Source organism: Anser cygnoides, chromosome 3 (assembly GCF_040182565.1).
Source record: "Anser cygnoides isolate HZ-2024a breed goose chromosome 3, Taihu_goose_T2T_genome, whole genome shotgun sequence".
NCBI lineage: Eukaryota > Metazoa > Chordata > Aves > Anseriformes > Anatidae > Anser > Anser cygnoides.
Genome location: NC_089875.1, coordinates 41,542,992 through 41,564,489, shown reverse-complemented (window position 1 = coordinate 41,564,489; position 21,498 = coordinate 41,542,992). Strand labels below are relative to the sequence as shown.

At 36.2% G+C, this 21,498-nt stretch overlaps 1 protein-coding gene across 13 annotated transcripts in view; it reads left to right on the top strand.

Annotated features, from left to right (window-relative positions):
* RYR2 (ryanodine receptor 2) overlaps positions 1-21,498 on the top strand; it is a 421,309-nt gene that overhangs the window by 127,032 nt on the left and 272,779 nt on the right. For all 13 annotated transcript variants that reach the window (XR_010830264.1, XM_066993993.1, XM_066993989.1 and 10 more), the window contains exon 3: positions 3,763-3,867. Coding sequence is in view for 12 of the 13 variants with exons in the window: in XM_066993993.1 (XP_066850094.1) it covers positions 3,763-3,867 (105 nt within the window). In the remaining variant the exon portion in view is untranslated. The remainder of the gene's footprint in view (positions 1-3,762; positions 3,868-21,498) is intronic.

Genomic DNA, 21,498 nt, shown 5'->3' with positions numbered 1-21,498 from the left:
GAGAGAAAGAGTCTGATTCATGCGTTCATTGCAAGCATCAGTAGATGTGTCGTCGTTCAGCTCTCAGAGGAAACACATCACTCTCCAAGGGCCACTGAGTGTCTGGGCATGCATGCAATGAGATGAGGCACTGCTTGTTGCCTGGGGGAAAAAATGGCTCTAACATCTTGCTAGACTCTAAAAGGAAGGTGCCTCTTTCACTTCACTAAAACAAAACGATTTCATACACTTTTCCTTTATTACTTTCTAGCTGCTCAAAGTGCACGTTACCTGCTAGGAGACTAGTTGCAAAATGTTCTCTGGGACTTCATTCCTCAGATTTAATGGAAAGGGAAGAAAAAGCTCATTACTTTCTTGAATGTGAAGGAGAATGGAACTGATGAAGGAGGAATAACCTGGTTATGTTTGTTTGATCCCAGATGCAGGATTTTTCTGCCTTTTAGAGCATATAAGCTGCAGAAAAGATTTAGTAATAAACGTTTTGATAGCTTACAAAATGGTATGTGAAATACATATTCTGCCAGCAAAAATCTTGCTTTAAATAGTAGTAATAGCAGCAGGAACATTGTTTATAGTGAGTTTGTAAAATGAAATGTTTGATTATAATCAAACACAGAAAATATGGTCTTGGCTTGTTTCTGAGCAGTGCAGGGAGCATCTTTTTCTGTTTTGATCAATCTCGCTTGTCAGTCAGTTCTCACTGGGGAGAACTTGGGGTGAGCTGGGCTGCTGGATGGCTCGTTTCTGGGAGACGTTCTATAATAGAGATATGTACTTGTGTGCAGGAACAACACCTTGCAACCTGCAATCTTTGAGTGCTCTCTTTCCCACTTTTTAAAACATGGGGTTAGGGCAGTGCTTATGTTATAAGGATGCTTTGAAGAGAACCTAATGAGTAGTCTGTTGGCCTAATGCTAGCATTGAAAGGACTGTTATGGTGTCTAATAACTACTGAAGAAAAATGGTGACAAGAACTTTGACAAGTAGAGGCCTGATTCCTAGAAAAGTTAGCTTAAAAATATTTCATGCATAAGTGTCATTAAATAAATAAATAACTCATATGGAAAACACTGTGCTTTTAATGTTTTTTTGCTCTGGCTAAAATGTTAAGTAACATATATTTTTTTTTTAAACTGAAATATAAATTGTGGAAGGTAATGAAACATCTAGGTACTTAACACATGAATTACTGTAAAGTTAGGAGCAATGAAAATCAGTTTAAGAAGCTGTTTGAAATGTGAGGTACTGTAATTAAACTAACTTAAAAAAAAAAAAAGAATGGAATGGTTTGGGAACTACCTTTTACAATGTAATGCTTGAGGCCTTGGAAGAGGCCTCTTCAAACTGTACACAGTTTGAATAAATGTACATGTTTACAGCTTTAGCAGTAAAACATTCGTGGTGTAAAATTATTAAAAAAAAAAAAGAAAAATATTTAGTAAAAAGGGGTTTGTATGCTAAAATATGCAACTACCACGAGAATGAAAAGACAAAGAATTTGAAAGAGGTTCTGGAGGCAAGGAAAGGTGTGTAGGAGTTGCATTTTCTTCTGTTAACACAAAATCCCCACATACAGCCTAATTTTCCTTTGTTACCTTTAACATAGATGTTGCTATTATAAGCCTGTTTAAATTTTATTACCAATTTCTATGATTGTCCGGAAGATTAGCTTTTCAATAGCTCAATGATTATTATTTTTTCAATCATGACAAGTTATGTATTTATTTTTACAAGACACTCTTGTTTTAGCCCGGTTAAAATAGAATATGATGAAGCATACAGCCCCGCAAGGCTGCGATGGGGTCTTAGTCTTGACAATCCCTGCCTTACTCTTCTGCTACAGAAAAATTCATCTTGACCTGGAGACCATCATAAGGATGATGATCATAAGTCTTGCTACTACCAGTAGCCTAAAGACTGACTTTTGTTTTCCTCACAATCTGAGCATAATGTCCAAGCCCTTTAGTATCTGAGAAGGAATATGAGAATAAACGGAAAGCTAAAGGAGAGATCTTAATGAGAAAAAAAAATAATTAAGAGGTTTCTGATTGATGATAATTGGTATTGTGAACAAGACTCCCTTGGAGTCTGGCAATAAGAAACATCTATAGTGAACAGAGGTGCACATGTAGGCACAGCTAGCTAAAAGAAATTGCACATTTGTGCAGCTAAGTATATATATTAGTCTACTTTTCAGTTGTAATAACATGTTTTTTGACTTTTGGAAGTTTAAGGAATGTTGGAGCATGGCACACTGTCCACTAATTCAGTTGGAATGCCCTCAGAGATTTGTTTTCTCAGTACAATAAAAATATGCGTGCATTACAAAGAGTCATGGCTCAGAGTTTCCTTCACTAGCAGTATTTCTACATAGTCAGGACCGTGTCTATAGACAGTGATCAGTAATAATGAGCTGCAACTTCTGTTTTTGCCATTTCCAAGTAGGTTCATAATGAGTACTTTGTGATGGGACATATTCTAGAGTTGGTGGCTTTTACTTTGTGATGGGACATATTCCAGAGTTGGTGGCTTTTTTTCATTTTTTTTTTTCAACAGGTCAAAATATTTGCATGTATCTCAGATATCAGAGCAAACAACAGTTTGTTACGCAAAGCTCAAAGACGATACCTTATTCTTAGAAATACAGATGTATACTTAGATATCTTCCTAGTATAACTAGTGATTTGGGAAACCTGAGGTGAGTACCAGTGAGAGAAGCATGTTTACAGTGAGAGAGAGAGAGAAGCTCAAAGCCTAAGAAAAGGAAGTTGTAATAGGCAAGACAGCAGACAAAAAGAACTGCCAGGATTGCCATTAGAACGGAATCAATTAAAATAATTGTTTGATGAAAAAGAAATATTAGTTTGCAAGTAGTATTTGAATCTTCATTATTTTCACTGTTACATTGTCTTTAATTTCTGCTGCTGTCTAGGTTGTGACTTGTGTGCTTTATTGCCTGTCATCTAAAAGCTTTCTAAAGATATAAGCATATGGGTTTTCTTATCTTTACTTTCATTATACAATAATAATAGTGTCTTGATGCTGTAATCAAGGGGAAAATTGGGTTGAAAGGGACCTCAGGGAGGTCCTGCCCCCTGATCAGAACAGGCCACCTTCTAAGCTGAGGAATGTAAAATGAATAATTATTTGAGCTCTGAAGTTAGTTGAGGTTGCTCTTAGGGCTTTCCCAGTCAAGTTTTGAATAGCTCTGTGGATGGAGGTTACATTGCTTCTTTTGGTGGCCTTTGATAGTGCTATCTACTCTCAAGGTGATTTTTTCCCCATAATATCTACCAGTAATTTTCTTTGGGACAATTTGCGTTGCTGCTCCTTTTCCTTTCATGGAGAACCTCCAAGAAGAGTCTGGCTCCATTTTCCTTGTTATCACCAGTAAGTTGGCAAAGAACTGCAAGATCCCTCTCTACTTTCCCTCCTCCATCCAGGCTGATGGAGCTCAGCTCCCCTGGCCTCTCCTATGGGGTGGGTGCTCCAGCCCAGACCATCATGGTGACCCTCTGCAGAACTCGCTGCAGCTTGCTGCTGTCTGCTTTGTATTGGGAGGTCCCATTTGGGACCAACACCACAAGAGTGAGCTCATAAATGCTGTGATCAGAGGGGAAGAATTGCTTCCCTTGACTTGTTGCAGCCCAGTATGTGATGGGCTTTCACAGCCTCAAGGACATAGCAGATCTTTTGGATCTTTGAAAAGTGGTATTCAGAAGACCTGTCTCTAATGAGATCTCCCTTATTTCTTCTACCTAGAATGTGCCACCTGATTTGTCCATCTGTACCTTTGTTCTGGAGCAGTCTCTGTCAGTACGAGCCCTCCAGGAAATGCTGGCTAACACAGAGGAAAAGGCAGAAGGGGTAAGTTATTAGATCTTCACTTTTCTTTTCATGTTGCAAACACTTTTTTTTTTTCCCTACTGTACCACAGTTTTCACGACTGGCACAAGTTTATAGTGTAATGAATTGCTTACATATAAGTTTCCTTCTTCACTGCAGGAGTGGTCTGCTTTTGAGAAATTCTAAACATTTGTAGCTTGCACTGAAGCTCGCAAGTAGGGGGTATAAATAGGGGTATAAATACTCAATAATTTCCATGTGCTGCAGATCAATATAGAGCTACAGGAATGGTTTAATTTGAGATCTCATTATGTGATATATGAAGCTGGATCACTTGTTTAGAACAGCTAAGTTTTCTTACTGACTGTGTCACATGAGACTGTCAGGTAGTCTTAAAATGACTTGGGTGTGTGCTGGTTTTTCTCTGTAAATAATGTCATTGTTCTGTCTGGCCTGAGCTAAAATGTCATGTAACTCAACGTTAGAGGTGGAAATTGAGTAATAATGAGTCTTGGTGGAAAAGAAATATGTAAACTAGCATGTTTTTGTTCTCTAGAGGATGAAGGATATAAGAATAATGATAATTCTGTTTGACTAACATATAGCTGTTTACATATAAATCCTAGTAGTGTAATTTACATTCTCTGTCATGTAATGAATTTGATTTGATATGATGTAGTTTAGTGTTTCATATACACACTGTAGTGTTAACAGAAATGCTGTGTTCGGACCCAAATCCTGTAAACAGTAAGTAGGGAAGAGTGACATGGGAGGTTTGGCTATAGGAACAGGAATTATACAGATAAAACAGAAGGAGGGGTTAACCATAGCTCTGTCACTTATGAAAGCTGGCAGGAGAGAAGCTTGCCTCTGGTATTTGTGGGAATGCCTTGAGAAAGCAACCTTTAAACTAACATACCCGTAGTCATACCCATATATACCCACTAACTATACCCATATAGTTAGTCCCATAAAACGCCACACACTGAGACTTAAAATAGTATTTGGGAAATGAAGTCCAAGAACATCATCCCATGGATGATCCAAAGTGTGTGCTGTCCTTGAGAATTGTTCCCCTGCAAGGACCAAGTCCAACAACAGGAGAATGAGAAGCACATCTGAGAGAAGAGATGTTCCCTCTCTCCTTAGTTTGCAAATGGCAGTGGTACTGATATACAGTGCTTTGTACTTACTGGTCTTCTGAGACACACAGAGGAAAGGTAAAGCAAAGTCTCTGAGTGTCTTCAGTTGTTACCTTTTTATAGAGTAGTTTACTGTGCTCTCAATACCTATTAAATCTCAGCATTAGTAGAATGTACAGAGCTACAGCTGTACTAACCCAGATAGTTGGTGTTCACTGAATAATGAATAGGTTGCTACTGCAGATTTTGCCTGGCTTCTGTGCAATTCATTAGCAATCTGCCTGTGTGTCTCTTGCATATTGATATATTGGTATTAGAGGAGAATAATCTTGTAAATAGTGGCTTGTAAACTGACAAAGTCAAATAATTGTCAGTGCTATTATTTTTCTTTCTAGTAAGTCTCTGGAAGCCAGGAATAATAATACTAAAATGTCTCATTGTGAACTTGCTGATAAATTAACAGAACTGACATTTGGTATGTAGTTTTTACTAAAAATGTATAAAGATTGTCTTTGAATTTATTGATAAATTTTTCATATGGTAGGTGCTTACATAGGCACCTTCATATTAGCTTTCATGTTTGATGACTGCTGTGGTTACTTTTATGAGAAGAGGTAATTTGTGCATATATCTGAAGCACTATATCTTTTTTTTTTTTTTTTTACCTTTTTATTTTTATTTAGAACAACACACATTTCTTTCATTTAGGAGAAGAAAGTATAGCAACTCCTTGAAATTTTTTTATTATTAACTGGATTCAGTATGAGCTCAGTTTTCTAATAGAGAGAATCCTGAAAAGGGAGGTCTTTTCAGTCTTCCCTTACTTTTCATTACATTAGAAATCATTAAGGCTGCTGTTTTTAATGCTGAATACAACCTTTATATAGTAGGTATTGTTCCTATAAAACAGGTAAGTCAGCAGTAATGAAATGGTTGAGTAATAAGAACAAAATCTCATTCTGTCTTGAGTCAGAATACTAAACAGCTTTCTTTGTGTTTAAGAAAGAATATCTGTGTGCAGTAACTGGATTTCTTTTTAATTCTTGATTAGTGTGTATTAAATGTGCAAGATTTACCTCTGAAATAAATAAATACTTGTTTTAGTGCAAGAATCCCAAAATGAGAATTTCCATACTTCATGAGGTTAGTGATCCATCTAGCTGAGTATACTTCTCTCCCCTGAATCAACTAAATGCCTGTATCAAAGGCAACAGTGGAAAATGAGTGAAATTTTATAGAAAAGAATGAACCTATGAATTTCAGTGTTTTAATAACCTTCCAGAGTAAAGCAATGCATTTTAAAGGGAATGATAAAAAATCAGAGCACAAAGTAACCACTCAGTGCCTATGACTTGAAGAAATCTTTAGCAACACAGCACTACACACATTCTTTCTTATACAATTTCACTCATTTTCCACTGTTGCCTTTGATCCTGAAAAAGTAATTCCATAGCTTTCCCAAAGAGTTTGTTCGGGAATATTTACCATGAAATGTTGTAACTGTGTTTTGCTTCTGTTTTTTTTTTTCTCTGTTTTTTTTTTTTTTTAATTCTGATTATTGTTTTTTAATCAAATATTCCTTTACTAGATTCAAGAACTTTTTAGTATTTAGTACTTTCTCTTTGTGAAAATGCTGAGATGCCATAATCAAATCAATCCCTGGAAATTTTCCGCTAATTTTCTTAGGAAATGAAGCCTGGCCATCTGTACATTAGTACTCTTATATTCAGTAATATCTGAATATTCTGCAAGGTAGAGGCAACATTAGAATCAGGGATAGGAATTTGGTAAGAGAAAGGGACCCAACGTTGCACCCTGTAAGAGGAAAACAAGGTGAATTCAGCTGTTTTACAGTGCCATCAGCTGCTCCGGTGCTGGTGTGCCTTCTGCACTGCAGCTGCTTGCTCAGGAGAGGTGCCTCAGGTATTCAGGAAGGAAGCTGCCAAGTTTTGCTTGAGAGGAAGGGATTTATAATTTTGTCTTTCAGTTTTGTTTTAAATAACTCTCTCTCTCTTTCTCTCTCTCTCTCTCTTTTTTTTTTTTTTAAAGGTAGACAACAGAGCTGTACATAGTGCACTATTGCCAGTGTCAAATGTTTTATGAGAGCAAAAATTATTTTCCTGTATTTTCCTCAGACAGTCCTATTTGTATATTGAGGAATTACCTTTTTTATGTATTTATTTATTTATTTAACTTCAAAATATTGTGATTATTGGTTATTTTAAAAATTGTTATTATTATTTAATCTTTTGGCTGATTTTGGATCAGTTGCAGAGGGAAATGCCAGCTTCCATAAAATTTTTACCAAGTCACAGTTCTATTGTATGACTGTTGTAGCACTGCTAAAGGAAAAGGTAACTAGACATATTTGACATTGGAAAACATCAGGTGTTTTCTTAACCTCAGTTGCCTGAGGAAATGATTTAGACTTATTTGTCCAAAACTTTTTGAAATCATCATCAAGTAAACTTCAAAGAGATCTAAAGAATTTGGGGAACAGTGACTAGATAGAGGAAATTAAATTAGCTTGGCATTTAAAGGACATTTTACTCTAAGTGAACGAGCACAAATTTATGCATCTTCTATCTGCCTACAACAAAAACGTGCTTTTCTTTTGAAATGACTAGGAGCTTGTGATTGGTGAATTTACACTTGCTTTTCTTGGGGTTTTCTGAAACACATCCAACAGTCTTATGATATAAATAACGTACTAGTCTTTTGCCTTGTGATATCTTTTATAGTGCTCCATAATAACTCTTGTAAATGAGGTCATTGAAATTTGAAGCTACCAGGTTGTATGTTAAATGCCATACCCTAATGAATAGATATTATGTATATGTGCATAGTATGTGACTTGCTTTCACCTTCCTGCGTGTTGTGCATCTTTGCGTGCATGAGAGATGTTATATCCTATGCAGACGATTGTTGTTAACTGCATGTTTTCATTGAAGTGATTGAGAAATCTTGGTAAGCTTGTTCTTTCAGAGAAGCTCTAAGTATTTCTGCCAGGAGTGGTAAAGCACTTCACTTTGGTCTACCAGAATACAAATGGGTGCCAAGACATCCCGATTTTCTTGTTGTGCCATCCAGCCACAGCAAAATCTGATTTCACCAGGAGTACACACAGCAGGAGAGACCCATCCTGGTGAGAGCTTCTGGAGCTCCTCTTGCTGCTCTGTGCTGAGTGCTGCCAGAGCAAGGCATGTGTGTGGGCGTTTCTTGCTCAGGCATATACAGAGGAGCATGAGACTGCTAGAGCTTTTTGCAATTTTATCATCAAAATGGGTGGAAAGTTCAATTCCTCTCATAAGGGCTATGCTTCATGCCCCATGAGTTGCTCGCTAGTAGAAATCAGCGGCACTTGTTGGTATGTAGGATGCCTCTGTTGGAATGGTGTTTTAATGACTCTTGTAGGAGAGGTACACCATACTCATCTATCCTGTATGGTGCCAGGGGGATTTCTCTCAGTTGCTTCTCTGGCCATTTGCATCAAATTACAGCTTTTTTGCCAGCTGACTAGGAAAACCTTACTACTGAAATAAGCAAGGATCTCTTCACATGTCATCTGTAGCAAGAAAGTGAATTTATAAGTAATTACAGTTTCTGTATTTTGAATAACACCATGCACTATCTATTAGAACAAGCTAGGATAGTCTTTTTTTTTTTTAAATATTTTTTGCCATTCATCTTCCTAGACTTCATAACACAGAAAAAAATTAGCTCTTATTTTACTTAATATGCTTGAATTTTCTTTACATTTATACAAAATAAAACAGTGTTAAATCCTCTGTTAGTTTCCTACAGAATGACCTTAGTTGCCACATTGCCTACTTAGCACTTTTGTGTGTATTTTTTTGCCTTTTGTTTCCCCAGTATTTGCACAGTCGTGGTGCTTCTCTACCAGTGTATGCTGTTGTGGTGGTTTCACAGTGATAGATGACTAAACCCCACCACAACCACTCTCTTAATCCCCCTCCTCAAAGGGAGAGGAAGGGAAGAAAGTATGATGTAAAGAAAAAGACTGCAATAAGGATATTTAATTAAAGGGAAAAGTGGAAGTCCAGTCTGGAAGTGGACTTCTGTTCAATGCTTTTGGTAGTTCCTTCCACCTGAAGATGAATGCTGGTCCTGAAAGCAGAAAGTTGATGTGCAAAATAATTTTATTGGAACATATGGGCAGCATTGCAATGGGCTTGGACATGGGGAGAACTGGACCCCCATAGGATAATACCTATGTCAATTCCATAGTTATTATTCCCTTGCCATCTATAATCTCTATCTAGTTAATATAAAAAATGGCAACATACTGAAGTCATTCAGTAAGGATTCTAAGGATTCTCTATGAAGTCCTGGAAGAGGTGGATTTTTGTTTGTTTGTTTGTGTTTGTTGTTTTTTAAGCAAAATTGAAGCATGGAGAAATCGTAAATGGCACAGTTAAATTTGTCTTTGCAACCACACAGCTCATTTGTTACAGCAATTGAAAGTGGTATATTAAACTGGATTTAGACAAAATAAAAAGATAAACCTTCAAAATCCTCACATTTGATTGCTGTTCTAGAGTGCTGAAGATTGTCTGTTTTGCTACACAATCCTATGTAAAGCCGTGAAAGTGTCTTAAACCAGTCACATTCTTAGTGTTATTGGATGTTTCTCCAAAGCAATCAACAATGCTGAATTTTTAACCACACCAGTCTAGCTGAGCAATCACTGCCCAGCATACTGATTGCAACTGCTCATTTTATTATTCCTGGTTTTGACTCTTTTGATACTTCAAGACTGATTTGTGCAGGTACTGAGGTCTCAGAGATGTAGGTGTAGCTGATGGAAGTTATACACAGAATGTAAAATCATGTTAGAAGTTGGGTTCTAGGTGTCTTGAACTCAGCTCCCAGGCTTGTGCAAATTTTGATTTTAGTAGATCCATTCTTTAGATTCTTGAATGTATTGATGTATTAAATGGGGTATCATGAAAATTGAATTAATATCTGTGAGATTACTATTGCAGTAATCAACACTAAAAATGATGACATTCATTCAGTATGTCTTTAGAACTGTTTTTAAAATGAATATTCAGTGCAATGGATGCTTACTGAGCTAGGATGAAATAAAACAGTAAGTGACCTCCCTCTGTTCTATATGTTGCATTATACATACTTCAAGTTGAAAAGGTCATGAACATACTGTACTTCCACTGTGGAAGGCTATGTCATGAGAGAAGTGAATGGATAGAAATTAAGGTTATTGGTGACTTGTCACTTTCTGTCTTGTTACAGTTTGTGTAATTATTAACATTGTTTTGCAGAAATTAGCGTCATTCTTTTGAAAATGCAAACACTTGATACATTTAGCTTAGGAAAAAATTATTTTGAAATATGAATCATTCAAGGTTGTATATAGTCCTTGTCTGATAGCACTCTAGTGTAACTGATCATATAAAGAGCAACCTTTCATTAATTTCCCAGATGGAGGGTCCTGGATAGCACGATACTCAGACATCATATTTTCCTCTTCTTTTGCAATGTAAACAGCTGTAATATAAGTATTTGCATAAACCCATGACCTTACATTAAATAAATTAAAGTTTTGTTTGTGCCGTTACGCAATTCTATTGAGAGTGGAAATAATAATTAAACAATATTTTTTGAGATTGTTTATAACACTATCTAAACATCTCAAACTATGTATGAAAAAAGTATCCAAACTGGTGATAAACCGGTATCATTTCCTGGGCAGCTGTCACTGAAAAGTTCTGGATAGGCACTATAAGCCTGAAGATTCATCTGCACCCGTATGCTTGCATCTCCCCATGGCAATAAGAAATTTGAATCCATGGTGACTGCATCACTGGTGAATCTGTATCATATTTGCAAAAATGCCAGGTCCAATGAGAATTGACATTATTTCACAGCTACCTGTTTGTATGTAGAAAAGTGATGTGATGCCCAGCCATCCCTCAATGACTGGGGTTCACCTCAATGTTGTTTTGCTGGGAAGGTATGGCTTGTGCCTTGGAAGGCACAAAGGTGAGCCATCAAATAAATGGTTTGTTGCAGCAGCAGCGGTAAAGCCAAAAGCCTTCAAAGCAGGTGAGTATGTCAGTGTTTTTGAAGTACCTAAGTACTACTGTAACTTGAGATTTATACCCCTCTAAGTGGTTAACATGGAGATTTCGTTTTGTTTCTCTCTGATCATAAAAAAAAACCATTTTAAATTTACTTACAAGGATACAAACAACTATTGAGTTTGAGGCAGGTGGCAGAAAAATGAAAGAAATAAAAAGTTTTAAGGACCAGGGGTATAGCTGAACAGAGAAGGTGGAGGATGGAGAGCAGCTGTGTCTGCAGAGGTGAGGTTCTGCCTCTGGCTGTAAGGTGCCTGGCTGATAGCCTGCGCTGGGATATGGCCCAGCAGAGGCTCAGAGTCCATGACTCACAGAGGCAGCATCCTGCCTTTTTGGATGGCAAGCTCATTCACTCCAGCTTAGCACACCTCTCTGAGCAGCAGAGCTCTGGACGAGCCCAAAACTCAACGGGAACTATAACCGAGACCTTATGTCAGCATGAGTCAGGATCACCAAGCCTCTGCTAAACCTGGATTTTAGCTCTGAGCACTGGGGCATTACAGAGGTCATTCTGTGGGCAGGGACTTGGCCCACTGAGTGGCAGGAGTGCTAGCTCCTGGGCAGCCACGGCCAGGAAGGGCCCTGCTGGGCAGCGTTTTGTCTCCATGATGGGCTGTTGGTCCCACACCAGTGGGCTGCCTTTTGGAGTGTCTGCAGGATCTCAGCTGCACTGAAAGCTCCTGCTGAGTTCCTTCAGGCAGTCTGAATTGAGTCCTTCCCCTTCAAAAGCATGTCTGTTTATATATATATATATATATATATATATATATATATATATATATATATAAACATAAAAATATATATTTATACATTTAAGATAAAAGGAGGGAGTATGCTGTATTTAACCCTTCATGAGCTCAGTGTACTTATCTGTGGATCAGTTTTCAAATTAAAATTTAAATCTGTGCTTTTAGAGGACTACCAGCACGGTAAGTGAGAAGGTGAGGCATTATCCCCTCATTTGATGTTTGTATAAAGTCTATGATCCTGAAGCATAAGTGTCTTTTTTTGACAGACATGATAGTTGCTGAGCTTTGAGGATTGTCCCTTTCTTCCCAAACTGTTTTCCCTTTTCCAGCATTTGCTGGTTGGACAGTACATTGCCATTTGGTCCTTCAAATAATTGTCTTTTTCTCTACGAATAAATAGAAAAGACATTTTATTTTATTTTATTTTATTTTATTTTATTTTATTTATTTTACTTTTTCCCCCTTTTTAAGTGATGATAATAAAAGCTCTCTTCTTACTCTTCTTTATGGAAATAGCATTCTTTGACATAGGTAAGACAAAAAAACTTAAAAAGAACAAGAATTATGGTTTCAGGCTGCTAGCAGTAAACCTAACTTCTGTTGGGTTGGGTGCTGTCATTTGCTTTTGACCTAATTCATTTAGGTTATGAAGACCTTTACAAGAGTATGAGATTTCTGTACTTAATATTTTTTTTTCGTGGATACACCTGTTGGTGTGAAATGTATTTTCAATTATGACAGTGCCTAGAGCTACCGATCCTGAAGCAGCCTTTGGTAGCTGACAATCTGTTGATAAATATACAGAACACACAGTTATCTTGAAAGAAGATTCTTCTGAAAAAATATTGGGATGAGTCATAGAAGGTAAGTATATATACAGAGTGGGAAAAAAAAAAGAAGAATGTAGTAAGCCCACTTTTTTCACAGTATTTATTACAGAATCTCTTGTTCAATGTCGTTAAGTTCATGTAACCTGGTGTAAATGTTGGTCATTTAGCAGATAAGCATTTTAATTAACTGGGTACTTTTATGTTTTGTAAATTCCATTTCCAGGTGGTGTTAATTTGTTAGCTTAAAAGCAGTTTACTGTATATAGCTCTACTTCAAAACAACTTGTACATTTGTCCAAATTGTAATAATGTCAGTAACTGATGGATCTTTTGACTGTTGGAAGGAATTTCAGATAACGTTTCATATTCCTTCTCCTTGGCAATGTGTCATCCCTTTTCAGGTGCATTACTTAGTGAAATAAAAAGCCTTAATTTTAAAGAAGGAACTCGGTGGGTTTGCAGATCTCCAGAGGAAAATATTAAGCAGCCAGCATTAGCCTCTGTCTAGGAGAAAGACCACAGTTCCCTTTCAGCTGTGATCCCACAGATTGCAAAGTGATGAGTCTGTTCTCTGGCTTGAAAATGGAATCAACCACTCTTGAACCAAGTATATAGCAGATTATTTATTCTAAGTACTGGTACTACCTAAACTATATCAAGTGAAAGACTATTCTTTTTTTCTAGGAATGGTGTTGTGTAGGTGTTTGAAATTCTACTAATCAAGTGTCCCAGTGAAAATTTGAGGCAAACTGACTTAATGCTTAATCCACAGTGAAATGGCTTTTTTTTTTTTTTCTTTTTCTCCTCCTATATTTGTAAAAACAGGGCCTTAATAAAAGCCAAAATCATTTTAGAGCTTTTTACACAGAAATCAGTCTATGTGTCTTGGTATTGAGAATCATTGAATTCATTTCAGACATATTCTTGTCCCAGTTATTTTCACAATTCACTAAATTCGTGAAATATTATGTAGTTGAATATTTGGTGTTTTCCAAAGAATGTATTCTGTCCTGGGAAAGTGATGAGCATTCTGTAGTCTCCTTCATATTTAGTAAGGTCCAGGAAAGAAGTTCTAAATGTTCCTGTTTAATGTGGGAGGACTATACCACAAGCTAAATTAATGGAGCTTGGTATCAACACTTTTGACTTGCACTTACATTCAGATAGGAAAATTTGTCCTGTTTTTTTTCACAGCACACAAGACCGGTACATTGGTTGTGTCATAATTGCATTCTGGAAGGTGCTAACACCTTTCTTTGAATCTTTTTGTAAATATTTCAGGCAGTGAACACCACAACTAACCCAGTCATTTGCATGTTGTAGCCCTACATTCTCTATATCTAAGCTTGATATTGCACAGCCTTATATAGGATTTCTACACTGAGGATATAGGAAATTAGTTCCTGCAGTAATAGCATATAAGGGTGAGACACACCTACCTAGTCCATTCTCAACTCATAAATATGGTGGCGTGGGTTGAGAGGAGAAAGTGTGTATGTGGTAGACTTTCTATCGAGATTTCTTTTGAAATTCCAGTGGCTTTTCCTACTTTTTTTTTTTTTTCCAGTGAAATCCTAATCACTTTCATAGGTTCTTTAAGGATTTTTCTGGCTTAATGTAAAACAGTAGACAAATATAATACCTTAAAGGTATCCCTTTAGGCCATTTAATAGCTTGATCATTTCTACTTGACAGTTTTTCAATGAAGCACAAAAAAAATCTCATATGTTCTAAAACATTTAGAAAATCTTTTCTGACTTTTTTTTTTTTTTAACCTAGCCTTTTTTCACTAGATTCTCTTGTTCAGAAAGTCTTTTAGCACAGGCCACTTTGAAACCTTTTGTAGATAAGAAAGTGCTTAGGGGCTTTCTTATAATTTGAAATGCAAACCTCCTGAGGATTTGGAGGCTACAGATATAGCCATTGTTTTGAGTACAGTGGGATGCATTTCCTAAATTCTTTATCTCATGATTATTCTGAGTGTATTTAAAACAACTAGGAATTTAGTAATCTCCTTTTTTATCTATCTACTTTAGATTTAACTGCATCTCATGAAGGAAACTTTCAGTCCTTTAAGTTCTTAATTCTGAGCAGATTTTTTTCTTTTCCATCATTTTACTGTTTTGCTTTTGGTTTATTGGATCAGTCCAGACTGTGGGCAAGATTAGACTAATCAAGAGGTCAGATGTCAGATTCAGAGAGAAAGCATGAGGCAGTGTGACCTGCATGTGAAGGAACCCTACTGTAGCTGGAATTCGGAAAGTGCTTCCTAAAGAGGAGGCCAGGACAGTGATGATTAAAGGGAGAGATACAGAGACATGACATTCACTCATCTCTAAGTGAATATCTAAGCCTGTAAGTAAATGCCTAGCTTTTTTCAGCTTGGCATAACCAACTTCGGTTACCTCTATGAATGTTCCAGCTGGCATTTAGTATATAGACTGGTACACATTGAATTAATTGTCTTTAAAATATAAATCTGATGCACTGATTTTGTACTGATTTCAAGGTACAGTAACAAAGGATGGATATCTGTTTCTTTAGCATTGGAATAATTCTTTTTTCTTATTCTTTATTTTTTTTTCAAAATTATTTTCATAGATTTTATTTCCTTCATTTATGCTGTTATTTTCGATCTGCTGCATATTTTTTCACATCTGTCAGTTTAATAGTTTTCATGCATTTGTCTCCTTACTGTTGCTGACAGAAGACCTTAACTTTGGCATAGAGCTGAATGATCAGCTTACAGGCTGGTTACCGACACTAGTGTCTGACTTTTCTTTCCTCCATTAGTAACATTAGTTCCAGATGTCATTGTTGTGCTCTAGATGTCACAGCGTGCCTGTCTCTCTTCTTTCTTTTTTTTTTTCCTTTTGTTTCCAAAATCCAATTCCAGATCCAAATGTCATTACATTAGAGGAGCACTGAAACAAAAAGATAAAAATAAATAAATTCAGGGCATTATGAGAAAATAACAATAAAACAAATACATCTATTAACTTGTAGTGAAATGTCTTAGCTATATTGTGGATATATAATGCTATATTACATAGCATAGTAATTACTGCTATGATTTTTTCAGATTTGTGCGTTCATTAAATCCATGTCAGACCTTATTAACAGGATGCAAGCGTTTGGTTGTGCACATCATGTGTGCATTCTAATGTAAACTGTTTCTATAAGGTGAAAAATTTTCATTTCACAACCTGTACTCCAATACTTGACAGCTTCATTTTTCAGGAAAATGTTTTCTGTGAATACCCATCAGTTAGGGCAGAGTTCCAGCTAAATTGCATCATGAGCTCATTAACTCCCATCTAATCATACAGTCATGGCTGATTAATCACTTCTTCTGGTGCCTTGTTTTAATAAAACTATTTTTCCATGCCACTGACCAGCAAACTGCTGTCTAATTTAATGTGTGGGATAGTCTTTGCTGAAGGGAGCAGAATACAACCCTCTTCCACAGATCCAAAGGGTAATGTGTGAAGCAATCATCACATGCAAGTGTCTCGCATCCGTAATTCTTTTTTTTTTTTTTTTTTTTGGTGTGTTCCTAAGGAACAGGGAAAACCTGTGTTTCCTCACAGAGCTGAATAGGTTTCCTGTGCTGCAGAAAGGGATGGAAGGCATTGTGGTTCAGGAGTATAACAGTGGCTGGTGGACTTTTGAATACAGATCTTCCATCTCCAACTGTGGAGCTCTGAGTTCATTAATTACTTTGTATTAGTAATCAACAAGATAACACACAGAGCTGGCAGCTTTTCATTTTCTCAGCTGTGTGTGTGTGTAAATCCATCCCACTTCCATACCAATGGAAAAAGGTAACACTCATTTTCTCTTAATAAGTGTTAATTAATGAATAAGTCAAGTTCTTAAGGTATGTCCTTAAAAAATGCTGAAGATTGGGAGTTAAATGCACTCATGACAGTTTAAGCTCTCTGGTTCACAGTTCAGTAGCCTAGTTAATGCAGTATCTGAAAGCTGACAGAAGTTGTTTTAAATATGACAGGCTAAAAAGGTTTTAAGTTTTGCTAGGAGACCCTCCTGTCCTCATCTAGGAGGAGTCAGAAGTGAGCAAGGGGTTTTGGCTCTTTTCATTTCCTAGCATTGACTAGCATGTTTTCTCTTTTGACAAATTATAGGTGCAGTGAGACAAGAATTATTTTTTGATCAAAGTTTTGAGCAAAATATGTGAATTATGGCTTCTTATTTCTACAGTTAGATTGTTTTTATTAGGTTAATGTTTGCTTACAAGTACCAGCATAACCCACTGAAGTTACAAAACTCTGCGACACTGATTTTCTTCAGAAATTCTTTTAGTAAGTCCTTCACAGTCAGTGGTGTGTCATGAAGAGAGATGGAGCTGTTATGTCCAGCAACCCATGTTAGCATGTCCTTATTGCAATATTTGCCCTTCTAAACTTTGAATTTGTATAATGTAAATGTTTCTTACTGCAAAGAAAGAAGAAAAAGAAGAGATAGAAAGGAGAGAAAGAAGTTGAGATTAGAGCATTTCATGCAGTGTGAGCCTTTGTGTCATGCAGATGGACAAATAAGCTACAAGTAGAAAGCTCTATGACAAGAAGATGTAATTTAGAGGTTTATTCTACATAAAATCCTGATTTTTCTCAGATATTTTAGTGATGCTGCAGTACTAACAGGAGTACAGGAAATACAAAAAAAAAAGTGCACAACTTTTGCAGATAAAGCAAATACTGTCATTTTCTCCTCAGTGCACCTTATTTAGTATCAGATGTGATTGTTAGCAGGCCATTTCAAGTAAGACACAAAAGGAATAAGACTTGGCTTTGATCAGCTACACTTTGATCAAGTGTAAGTACTGGAAAAAATCAAGGAGTGCAGGCACAGTATTTTTGCATTATGGATATCCTCAGGGAAAGGCAATGATAGGAATAAAATCATTATCTATTTCATACCACAGAACTGTGACAAGCAAATATTTCCAGTCTGATAAGTATATTCTTCTTTTGAGTGTGCTGTATTTGGAATGAAGATCTATGCCATAAAGGCAAACATTTTGTCATCCCAGAAAAGTTTTCTTGTTTGGAGGTATATGGCAGAACTTCTTCTGGTGTTACTATAACCATTGGATCTCTAATGTGCTCAAGGTTTTATTTCCAGGATGATGGTCAGTAGAAAGCGACTTTGTGAGAAAGAGAAATTAATTTCTCTCTTCACAGTTAACTTTCTGATAAAGACTGCATACAGAAAAGGACCTAAACCAAACAGACACACAAGTACAGCTTTTTAAGAGTCTTGTAGACAAATACCTACAATCCTGGACTGGAAGAGAAGATGCATCATCAGTTACCTTGTTGAATATTAAATTCAGGAAATCAAGGTGGGCCCTGAAAATAGTTAAGTATTGTAACATAAAGACCATTTCAATTTGAAATCTATGTAGTTCAATTCCAGTTATTCCCACCTTACTTAGAATTAGACAGAGGTTTTGCTACAAGTTCTGTTTCCACAGCTGAGAAATGAAATGGAAAAAACAAACAAACAAACAAACAAAAACCACAAAACCAAACAAACACCAAAGCATTTTTCTCATAAGACTTTCCTGTTTCTGCTCAGAAAAATTAGTATAAGCATAGAAGAAGATACAACATGCACTAGTTGGAATGCATTGCTTCACTGAGATTTCAGGTCTCAATCCCATCTGTGGATCATGACAACGTGTCTGTTACAGTTGTCATAAATAACTGTAGATAATGTGATTACGTCTACTCAGCTAAGATTCTCCTATATGGTGTGGAACAAAGGTCCTTAATGTTTTTGTGTGCTGCTCAGGCAGATGAAAGAAAACAGAATATAGAAGCCAGAGTTACAAATGGTAGGCTGTTCTGCACAGCTTAAAGTTGCTTACTTTCCAGTGTTGTGTACTCGTAATGAATGTTGCTATATTAGTGTATGTTCAGCGCATGTAAGCTGGTGTCATGTCAAAATGTAAAAAAAAAATAAAATGATTTTGTGTATGGTGCCTTGTAATGGTGGAAAAGTCCCACTTTATTTCTCTCCATCTTGTTTATGGCACCTTATGACAGTAGAAAAGAGAAGGAAGAGAACTACATTCCTTCTGTTTTAACTGGCTTTTATGTCTGGTTAATGTAATGTTGGGTATCTACACATCAGAGTTAAAAATTTATCAGAAAACCAGTCCTCAGTTTGGATTAAATGAATTTAACGTGTACTCTTGTCTGGAAAAATTGGAGCTCTTACATAGTTCTGAAGAGAAGTCAGAAAATGCAGATCACTCTCCAAATTTTCTGGATTAGCATTACAGCCAAAGGTTAAATCATGGCTATGTGTTGTTCATGGAGGGCTTCTTTGTGCAGTTATATGATATTTTATGGGAAGTATTAAGATGATAGTATTGTACTCACATCTAGTTCAAGAAGATAAATTATTTTGTAATTCTAAATGCTGCTTTTGATGTTATGTTTGAATACTAGAATACAATTTTTCTCCTTATAGCACTATCTGTACTATGGTATGGGTCCCATACCATTTCAGTAATCATAAAACACTACTGTCTGGTGTGAAGTGTGATATTTGAATAGAATTTGGTAGCTTTCTGTAAAATGATTAATTATAGCAATATGAGTTGCCCACAGTCACTAAGTAAATTCTAGAGACCTTATGTCTTTCACTCTTTTGGTAACTCTTATGTCCTCATAGCAGGATAATAATTTTCTCTATTCAGAACTGTCAGATGGCAATAGATCCTCTAAATTTTGATATCTAATCTTATCCAGTGTATTTTTTTTTCTTCTGGGAAAGTCTTCTGAGTACCCAGATCCATGTGGAAAAAATGTTATAAAATAGCATACTGTATTTGAGGTATATATGCTTTAAGATGGATTCGGCTTCCTCTACTGAAGGAGATATTGTAAAGATGAAAAAGAAGATAAAAATTAGTACATGCATACTTAAACATTTTCTTTTTTCAAACAATATGATCTTAGTGTATCAGGAGAGAAGATTAGCCATAAGAGGAATAGTTGCTGAATTCCATGGATTTGGATTTATTGGCACAAGACAGAATCTACTGTGCTTTTTACAATTAATGATGGTATGATAGTGTAAGATGGCACAGTGAGAGGGAACTTCAGGAAGTGACTGGCAATCCCCTACTGCTATTCGCTCAGCTATTCTGAAGTTCAAAGCTTCCAAGACGAGTTGCAAGATCTATCCCTCCTAACAAGTCAACAGGTCAACAAAGTCTAAGTGGAGCCATTTATGGTGAGAACAGGGAATTCCAAGTCTAAGGAACATGAACTACTCCCAAGAGGGAGGTGACCAGATGTGGTTTGGTAGAAGGGACGGTTAGTTGGTTTTTTTTGTTTGTTGTGTTTTCTTTCTATCCCTCTCACCAAAGCTTGTTGATACTTCCCTTTGAAGATGGATATAAAAATTCAGATTTAGTATATACAGTTTATCAATACTTGACAAATTGAAGCTTGACTCTTGAAGCTACCTGGTATCCATTAAAATAAATAGTCAGTTCAACATTTGTAAGGCAACTGGTTGTACAAGTGGTAATGCACATTGAGCTTTGAGTGGATTCTTTCTGAAAACAATTGTAGCTGCCCTGTTCATTTAAATTTTGGGACAGTAAGAGAACTTCTCAAGGCAAGACAATAAAACATGAATTAATGCAGGTCTTTCTAGCATTGTCACACAGTCAAATTGTTTGTGATGTTATGTTCTTAGTGCATGTGGAATTTGAACAAAAGGTCAATCAAAACCAAGTTAATAAATAAAAGAGGTACATGAATCTAACTTGGCTATTTCTTGTTCCTTTTTTAAGCCATCATAGTTGTATTGTCTGTATTATGCTTTAGACCATTGCCTGCTTTACTAACTTATAAATACCTTATATCTTTTCTTATTATATTGCATCAATATTAAGTCTCCAGGTGTTTTTTAGAGGAGATTCCTGCAGCTGAAGTTGATAATAAAACTCACAGAATTTCTATTATAAGTCTAAATACAGTGTAAATCTCAGAAGAGAGGTAGCAATTGTCAAGTTAACAAATGCTTATAAGTTTATCATGTTAATTACTATGTTAATTAGCTGGCAGGTCACATGGTATTCTCTAAACTTTGTGTGCTAACAGAACCTAACAATATATAAATATTTTTAACTATATGAAATATAAAACTCCATTTTAATTGAAATACTTATGGAAAAAGTGAGGAAATTTACTTGAAATAAAATTATTTTAATAGGTGATAACCCAATATGTTGCTTTGAATTACAATAGTTTCAGAAGTAAGCTGGAATCTAAATACTGCTGGTTTTGAAAATTGCTCATTGTTTGCACTAAGCTACCTTCTTAAATTATTGCTAAATTTGTATATGGCATCTGCTAAGGAAAGGTCAGTGTGTACCTGCAGTAAAACCACAGGAGTCTTGATCTGCCGCAATGCTTTCTGTGCTAAATCTAGAGACCAATCTACTTCAGATGTGCCAGCTAAGGTTTTAATAGTTAGTGCCATACTAGCCTTCCTAGTAGCTAAATTGTTCTAGTTCTGTTTATCCTGGCTGACTATATGATGGTGCAAAGATTTTTAGAGAGAGTAATTTAAAATCAGTTTCATTAATGAGCAGTTTACTTAATGAACCTTAAGACAGTTTTATTAACACAAAATCTTGAGCTTTCAGAGTGATTCTCTGTCATTCCCCATAGGAAAAATGAATGACATTTTGATGTTTTGTTCTCTGTTTGTGTGCAAGGTATTTTCTAATGCTGCAGGCTGTGTAGGGTCTGGGTTTGAC